This window comes from Microtus oregoni, unplaced genomic scaffold (genome assembly GCF_018167655.1).
Source record: "Microtus oregoni isolate MIOR12 unplaced genomic scaffold, Mior012 000022F_ref0000154, whole genome shotgun sequence".
NCBI lineage: Eukaryota > Metazoa > Chordata > Mammalia > Rodentia > Cricetidae > Microtus > Microtus oregoni.
The window spans coordinates 10,881,504-10,890,743 of record NW_024543081.1 but is presented as its reverse complement, the minus strand read 5'-3'; the positions used below and the strand labels follow the sequence as shown (position 1 = coordinate 10,890,743).

The following is a 9,240-nucleotide window of genomic DNA, read 5'->3' as shown; positions in this document are numbered from 1 at the left end:
TGTGGCACAGGGTCTGGTGGGTAGCTGACATTCCAGAACTTGCACCATTGAATCAGGTCCACCATTAAAAGAGGATGGCCATGAATATGACCACAGGCCACAGCTCATCTCCAGTCAGCTACCTCAGGGCTACATCACTGCTCCTAGGTCATTCTGCAAACATCTTAACCATGGCAACCACATAAGGTCAGGAAGGAGACCTCTTACTGCAACCTGGTATCTGTTCCCTAAGGAAGATGGCAAGACTGTCCTTTCCTAGTGCCTGGAGTTGACCTGCTGTGTTCTCTCTTCCATCTGGGTGTCAGGAGGAGTCAGAGCACTCTAGGAAGGTTTACCTCAGTTTCCCACCTCTTCTTCCCTCCCCAGGTGTTTACTATCTGAAGGGCATCAGAAGGTGTGGGCAGAGTCCACAGCAGCTGTGCATGCTGGTTATATTAGGCTTAGGACTGTGAGCATGGGGCACAATTGTCAGTGAACCCTTGCTCCCAGGGACATAGAAAAGTCACTTATCTGAAACGCCACACGTGCAGAGCTTAAGAGGTTATAGGACATCGCCTCAGACTGGAGTAAGACCTTCCATAACCTCTAAAAGGAGAAGGAGGAGGGTTGTCCAGATGTCCCTACACTGAAGCATACTAACTTCCTGAGAACCCAGGCTTGATTCCCAGGATCCACAGGAGGTTGACAACTAACTGTGACTCAATCCCTGGAGATCCCATGTGCACCCTGTTCTCCTCAGGCGCCGCATACATGCAAGCAAATACCCATGAATGCATGATAAGAATAAGGGGGTGGGGAGGGGGAAAAGGGTGTTGGCATTCGATATGGCTATTCCTGTAGGCAGCAATGGGGTGGGACGGTGAAGTAAAGTTACCCCAGCTTGGTGAGCGTTTGGTCCTGAACATTACAAAAGTCATTGTCTGAGTACTAACATTCCATGACAGAGAGTCAGTGGGAGGACATTTTCTATTTCACAAAAGAAAAGCAAAACCAGTGTCTGCACAGCTGTGTCTCAGGCATGCCATAGAGGATCAGGACTTGGGATGCTACTGTCTGGCCTCAGATTACACAGAGACTAAGATGAGCCCTGAGGGCTGCTGCACACCTACATGTACTCCCGGGACCCACAAAACCCCAAAATTCCAAGATTCTTGAGCTTTCCTAGTGAGAAATACCCATTATATCATGCCGACAGGCTTGCCAGGAGCACTCTCCCCGGTCTGGAGAGATGGCCAGCCCCAGACAGCACAGCAGGATCAGCCCATCCTCCTGGATTCTGACACCTTTCCTACAGCAGATGTTCTCCTGCATCCCTTCACTGCAGCAAGCTGAGCTGGGAGGACAGCAGCTTCTCTAGCAGTGAGAGACCCCCTAACCATTTGTGACACTTCAGGATCCTGGGGATCTACACCAACATCTGTCCCCAAACAAGAGTTGTACTGAATCCCACAACACGTCATTCACACTTCCTCACAGGAACCACAGAGTACTGACTTCTGTCTGCAGTTTGTCACCAACCCCTCAGCCATCGACGGCCTTTGCCTGTGATCTACAGTCAATCACTGGACACCAGCAGAATGACCTCTCTTCCTCCTTTGTCCAGATGCTTCCCCCTCTCATTGTCCCTTTTGTTCCCTCCTCTGTCTCTTCATCACCTCCTGATCTACTCCACCTGCCAACTTATTCTTTTTGGGAGAAAGGATCTCAGTAAGTAGTCCAGGTCATACAGCACAGGCTGGTCTTGAACTTGCCATCTTCTTGTCTCAGCCTCTATCCTGCTATACTGCAGGCCTGTGCCACTGCTGTTGGCTCAGTAAACTCTCCTCACAACATGGAAGCTGTTTCTAGAGGAGGTAGGGACAGAGGGGAAAGACTGTAGACTGTTGTCTTAGGACACAGTGAAGAAAAGAATGGAGGTAGGACCTGTAATCTGAGTGGAATCAAAGACCAGGTTTATTGGACATCAATCAGCACAAGCTGGGGAGAAGGATGGAGCTGCTGTCCTTGCTAACGCACAACTGCACAGAGCTCGTAGGGGGTTGGGGTAACTGGCAATGCAAAGATGCCAAGGTTGCTAGGTCGGGGCTGTCCACTGGGCACCGAGAAGCTAAAGCGCTGCAGGAGGCAGGTGAAGAAGAGGAAGAGCTCCATGCGGGCCAGGGGCTCCCCCAGGCAAACTCGGCGACCTGTAGGTGGGAAAAGGGCTCAGTCAGTCTGGGGCCTGATAGATGCTCCACCCTCCAAGGCTCCCTGGGAAGAGACATGGAGACAGGTACCCCACATGACCTGCTGAGAATGGCATGAAGGCCTCGTGTTTCACAAAGCGGCCCTGGGCATCCAGGAAGTGCTCAGGATGGAAATGGAGGGGCTTCTCCCAGACAGTGTCATCCTTCAGCACTGAAGACAGGTTGGTGAGGAGGGTCGTCCCCTGGCAGGAGACACATGGTGTGAACATGGATTGCGATGGGGAAGCCAGTATGCTGGTTATTATGGTCACATACACAGGGTTCGTTCATTCACCTCAAACTCAGATCCCCTTGGTACCATTTTCTGGTACCATTCAAGGCCATATGAGAAAGCTACTGCAAGTACCCATATCAGAAGCTGCCCCTGTGTGCAGTGCTCCCTACAATCCTGTGGCTTATTCCACTAGCCATCCCTCTTCCCTGGGGAGTCCTGGGCAATGGCTGCAGTGTACTCACACCCAGGCTGGTACCTTCACCACCTGCAAATCCAGGATGTACAGCTCTTGGTCTTTATAGCCTTTGTTTGCCCAGTGGTGACACCGGGATGACAGTAACCATGCCTACCTTGGGGATGAGGAAGCCCTGTACTTCAATGTCACGGGATGTCATATGTGGTATATTCACTGGAACGAGGTCACTAAAGCGCTGCACCTCATGAATAACAGCATTGGTGTAGGGCATGCGGGCCTGGTCTGCCATCTCTGGACGCCGCGCCTGCCCTATGACTTCATCGATCTCCTGTTGGACGCGGCCTGGAGAAACAACATCCCCTCAGTAAGGCAGTCCCTTAGTGGCTCTAACTTGACCTTCTACCACTGGGTGAGTAGGTGACTTAAGACTCCCATCAGAATTGTGGGAGTCTGGGTCAAGGTGATTGTGGAGCCCCAGATGCTTCTCAAATACTTCTATCTTTCTTCTCTCATACTCCCTTCCAGGCTCAGTCAGGCTTACCCTGAACATCTGGGTGTAGGATCATGAGCAGCAGGGCCCAGGACAGTGTGGCTGAGGTGGTCACCATCCCTGCAATGAACAGGTCACTTACTACTGCGCGCAGGTTCCCATCGTTGAAGCTGCTCTCAGGATTCCCCTTGGCCTGGGCAGACAGAGAAGGTAGGCTCAGGGACACAGGCAGTAAATCCCAACATGATCCACCGTTGTGTTCAAGACCACAGGCGTTGGGTTCATAGATGACATACAAACTCCACTTGCCTGGCATCACAAGTCACAGAACACTTCAGCCCAAAGGCCCTGTCCCCATCTTTATTGCTATCCTCACCTTCTCCATCTCAGCCAGGAAGGCATCTGTCAGGTCTCGGGGTGGCTGGGCAGGGTCCCAGGTTCCCTTGTGCTCAATCAACAACTTATCCAGTGAGTTCGTCAATGCTGTCATTTTGGGGAAGACTTTACCAGGCAGCCCAGGGATGCGCAGAAGCACCGGGAATGTGTTCACCAACTGTAAAGGTACAGGTCTAGGTGTTTTTATTCCTAATTAAGAATCGTGTGTGTGTGTGTGTGTGTGTGTGTGTGTGTGCCTGTATGTTCATTCACACACGTACATGTGCACAAAGACTCCTGTTTGGAGGTCAGAGAACAACTTGTAGAGTAGGATCTATCTCCCATGTGAGTCCCAGGATCCAGCTCAGATCTCCAGGCTTCCTTGCTATGTTCCTTACCCACAGGCCATCTCTCTTGACCCTGGATGCCACTCTGCTCAGTGTTGCCTGGACCAGATTCAGTTCCCAGCCATTTTCTTTTTAGTTCCCAGACTTGTCTACAGAGGACTCAGGGTCTGCTCGTCCCCAAACATCACCTACTGCGTCCTCCTGTTCTCCCTGTAGGTTGATTGTGCCCAGGGTGAACAAAATGTCTGTTTTACTCTGTACATCTAACAGTCTTACGTGGTTTCCATGTAGACGGGGGCAGAGCCTCACCCCCTTTCTAGAGCCCCTGACCTTGGTCCACTCTTCCCCGCCTGGTATCTGAGATTTTCTAAGGGCAGGGCTTTTCTCCTGGATTTGATTATCACACAAGGCCCTCAGCCTATTCCCCCGGAATGAATATTCATCCTGATTTTACAGCACATAAATGGCAATGCACACTGACTGCCCGAGTCTCATACCTCAGCAGTGAAGCCACTGTCCTCTCCAGAACGTTCCTCTAATGTTTTGATCAGCCCATTGAAGAAAGGGTCTTCATATTCGAAGCGCTGGGCATAAATGAGGGATGAAATCACATTGCATACACCTTTGTGCAGGAGGGTGGTGGGATTAAATGCTTGGCCTAGGAGCAGAGATGCAAACAGGTCATGACGTCATTCATAAGTGTCTGCCCACATCTCTACATCTCACCCATCACCCACCTGCCTCCTTGGTGAAGGCGTCACAGAGGTGGCCTGCCTCCTCGGTCACCCACTGCTCCAGGGATTTCTTGCCCAGGCCAAAGTCTCGCATGGTGGACACAGAGAATCGCCGCAGTTCTTGCCATTCGGGCCCATATTGTGCTAATGCCACACCTGCAGGGACATCTGTGTGTAACCAAGGATACGTGGCTGTGCTGTCTGCCCTTCTCCCAACCTTTCCCTGTGGTCAGTCTGAGCCATCAGCGCCCCAGCACTTTGCTATTACAATCAGCACGTGCAGCTTTGGAGGCTCCACCCTCCACGCAATGATTTCCCTTCCATTATCTGAGCGCATCCTCCCCCCCCCCCCCATTGGGCCCTGTCCATTTTCTGGTCACTGCTCCTCAAGCCCTATTCTCTCTGCCCTGTCCCCACTATAGCTCTTTGCCTTTTGCTTTGGGCCCATAGCCCATGACATTATAGACAGGCATTGGAGGGCGGTCAGCAGTGTCCTCTCCACAGGTCACCAGCACTTCCCGCACTGCCTTCAGTCCATTGATCACGACCACGGGCTTCCAGGCCATCTGCAGGCTGAACACGTCACCATAGCGTTGACGAAGCTGAAGTAGAGGGATAGAATGCTTAGAAAATGGAGATCCCTAGTAAACTGGACAATATAACCTCAACACAGAACATGTGTGTCTGTGTGCATGTGTAATGTGTCACGTGTGCAGTTGCGCATAAGCACATTTTCTGGTATGCATTGTGAACCTTTGTCCTGCCCTTTGCTGGGAAAATGCGCTACCACTGACCACATCTCTAGCCTGAGGTATGACACCTTATGCCTGCATGATCCTATCTTCTCAATCCAGCAAAGTTCTCACAGCAGATACGATCATTAAGCTGTCATCGTGTGTGAAAATGATCCGTGCTCCTTCATACCCCCACCATACATGAGGGAATTCGGGTTCCTGTGATGGGCAGCAAGGCCTAAGACCGTACAGCAGCAAGAGATTACAGCAGACGCAGCCCATCCTCAATGACAGCTACAATGTATCCTGATCCTCCTCTCTGTGACTGTACAGCAGCAAGAGATTACAGCAGACGCAGCCCATCCTCACTGACAAGAGATTATAGCAGACGCAGCCCATCCTCACGGACATGAGATTATAGCAGACGCAGTCCGTCCTCACTGACAAGAGATTATAGCAGATGCAGTCCGTCCTCACTGACAAGAGATTATAGCAGACGTAGCCCGTCCTCACTGACACGCTACAATGAAACCTGACTCTTCCCCTCTGTGACTGAGAACACAGACACTGACGGGATCACAAGAAAACTCAGCCCTCCCTGACCTCTGTCTTCTCCATTCACACTCCACACCTGCCTCCATGGCCTTTTCCATACTGAACTGCTCTTAGAAAGTCCACAGTATCCTCAGACCCAGAAGCAACTGCCACAAGGCAACCACTAAGCCTTCTTCCTCTTGGTGGTCATCTTCCTGTCTATCCTGTGGCATCAGCACCACCACGTACTTCTGGGGGCTTCATGACCTCTACTGCCCTCCACTGCCATCTCTCACCTTGTACACACTGTAGGGCATGTTCTCGAAGTCCACCTGGAGAAGGTTGCCCAGCCCAGGTAGGGGCACAGGACCCGGAGGGTAGCGGGAAGTCCAGAACTTGCGTCGATGCATCAGGTCCACCAGGAATAGGAAGATGGCTGTGAATAGGACCACAGACCACAGGCCATCTCCAGTCAGCAGTACCATGGCTGCCCCTGCTCCCCAGGCTGGTTATGGGAATCCCTGATCCAGACACCTAGGATCAGGAAAGACACTCTGAAGACAAACTGGGCACCTGGTCCCTTATGAAGGGGAGAAGGCTGCACTTTGTTCTCTGCCTTGAGCCAAGCAGCTGTGTTTACTGTTCAGCCAGGGTATGTTGGCGGGGGGGGGGGGGGTGGTGAGAAAAGGCCAATGAACATCAGCCTTAGAGATTCCTGCCCTCCGCGGGTGTTTATCCATGGGGGCAGCATCAGATTCCCCTCAGGGAACTGTGCACAGTGGTTTCCCTTCATCCTCAGTCCATGGCCCCTCAGCCACGTGAGCACTTGTGTCCTGTAAGATCAGTGTGACTTCCGGGGACCTGGGGTCTTGGAATCCATGTCAGCTGCATGATGTGCCATGTCTACAACAGGAAGGTGGAACTGAGTCCCTGGCTGTCATTGGCCAGCAGTGTTCCCAGATTCACAGTTCTCTGTTCACATGTCAACAGATAGTTAATCACTGTCCTTTGGACTCCACTGGAAGAGGACAAATGGAAGCTGGACATGTCTGTCCTAGACTGTCCCGTGTGCCCTTCCCTTTGCTGGCTTCAACGTCCTGGGTTCATTGAAGTGAAGACCAACAGTGCCACCTAGAGCCATCCCTATGTCTGTGCTTTCTTTCCCTAGGCATGGTGGGAGATGCAAAGCTGGTTTGCTTGGGAAGAGTGATGTGACTGACTGGGGTCATGTGACTCTGAGGGTGCTGTCTGGGAATGCTTGGTTTGTGCAAAGGAAGAGCTGAGGTTGTTCAGGTTGGTGAAGCTCTCATACCCAGATGGTTACTTTACTCCTGGTGGTAGGATAGGATGTTACCTATGGAATTACAAACCACAGAACCTATGCTTGCAACGATGTATGTAAAATATTAAGAATCACTCTCATATATATTTCCTGGATAAATGTTAATTACCAAAATGAAAACACAGGAGGCTCCTGAGCTAGATCATCATTCTGAACTAATGTTTTGGAATATTAGTTAAAGATGTGTTACATTCTTTTATTCTGTGGAATATTTTTTAAATAATGCAAGGATGTATTTCATTCTTTATGTTACATTTGTTTAACCCTGTCAAGTGCTACTTTTCCTGTCTAAAACGCCTGATTTGTCTAAATAAAGAGGCTGAACAGCCAATAGCTAGGCAGGAGAGGGATAAATGGGGCTTCCAGGTGGAGAGAATAAATAGGAAGAGGAGAACAGAAGAGGGAGAAGCAAAAAAAGGAGGGGAACATCAGGGGTCAGCCACCCAGCCACATAGCCAATGAGGGAGTAAGAAGGAAAGAAAAGAACACAGAACAGAGAAAGGTAAATGCTCAGAGGCAAAAGGTAGACAAGATAATTTAAGAAAAAATGCTTAGAAACAAGCCAAACAAAGGTTGGGCTTTTATAGGTAGGTATAAGTCTCCATGTATTTATTTGGGTGCTGAGTGGCAGGCCCCCAAAGATGAAGAGTGGAGAGAGAGAGAGAGAGAGAGAGAGAGAGAGAGAACACCAACTACATTTTGGCATTCCAACAGATCCCAAATTTCCATGAAGGACCTAAGAAAGCTCACAGGGGGGAAAAAAGGAAGATATAGCTCCTTTAAGAGTTTCTGCTGGGAATTTCTCCAGTGCCAGGTTTCTCCCTGGTCTCATAATGGCTCCCTCAGTAAAGATATCTCTTTCCTAGCTCTCCCTCTCTGTCTTTTTTCCATCTCCACCATCCCTCTCCCTTATGTTCTCCTCTCCGTCCCCTTCTTCCTTCCGACTCCCCTTCCTCCCTCCCTTCTCTACCCCCCATGCTCCCAATTTTCTCAGCAATCTATTTTCCCCTTCCTAGGGAGATGCATGTATTTCTCTCTTAGGATTCTCCTTGTTACCTAGCTTCTCTGGGGCCATAGCCTATAGACTGGTTATCCATTGCTTTATGTGTAATATCAATGAGTACACGCCGTGATTGTCTTTCCCAGGAATCCACACGGACAATCGAAGCTTAGAGCTGAAGCAGCAGTAGAGAGGGTTCCTGAACTGGCCTTCCCTTGTAATCAGATGGATGACTACCTTAACTGTCATCATAGAACCTTTCATCCAGCAACTGATGGAAACAGATACGGTGATCCACAGCAAATCAGTGTGTTGAGTTCCCAAAGTCCAGTGAAAGAGAGGGAGGAGGGATAATATGAGCAAAGGCTCAAGACCATGATGGGGATACCCACAGAGACAGCTGACCTGGGCTAGGAGGAGCTCACTGACTCTGGACTAACAGCTGGGGAACCTTCATAGGACCAAACTAGGCCCTCTGAATGTAGGTGACAGTTGTGCGGCCGGGGCAGTCTGTAGGGCCATTGGCAGTGGGACCAGGATTTATCCCTGCTGCTTGAACTGGCTCTTTGGAGCCCATTCTTTTTGGAGAGATACTTAGCTCAGCCTAGATATAGAGGGGAGGGTCTTGGTCCTGCCTCAAAGTGATGTGCTAGACTCTGTTGAGTCCTCATGGGAAGCCTTATCCTCTCTGAGGAGTGGATGGTGGAGTGGTGGGGGGAAGGTGGGGGAAGTGTGAGTCTGGCAAGGAGTGGAAACTGGGATTGGTATGTAAAATGAGAAAAAGAGTGTTTTTAAAAAAAATAAACTTAATTTAAAAAAGAGTTTCTGCTGGATAGTGAGCCTATTAGCAGCTGGTACCTTAAATTTGAACAAAAAGCTCGGTAAAAATGCCAGTCACAGTGCAGGGCACTTGCATTCCAGAGTTGAGGGGTTGCATGCAGTTCATGGTCAGACATGTTGCCACTGTGCCTCGAGCTTTAAGGCTTGACTCTCAAGACCCAAGAAGGACATGAAGTCAACTGCCAAAG

General features: G+C 50.2%; 1 protein-coding gene across 1 annotated transcript; it reads right to left on the bottom strand.

Moving 5' to 3' along the window:
* Nucleotides 1-1,929: 1,929 nt before the first annotated feature.
* LOC121461045 (cytochrome P450 2D20-like) lies at nt 1,930-6,454 on the bottom strand. The gene is made up of 9 exons (XM_041671746.1): nt 6,167-6,454; nt 5,033-5,204; nt 4,606-4,758; nt 4,366-4,526; nt 3,523-3,699; nt 3,198-3,339; nt 2,811-2,998; nt 2,287-2,428; nt 1,930-2,186 (listed from the first exon to the last, which is right to left on the bottom strand). Exons 1-9 carry the CDS (start codon nt 6,353-6,355, stop codon nt 2,008-2,010), a joined length of 1,503 nt encoding a protein of 500 aa, XP_041527680.1. The 5' UTR covers nt 6,356-6,454; the 3' UTR covers nt 1,930-2,007.
* Nucleotides 6,455-9,240: the final 2,786 nt, after the last annotated feature.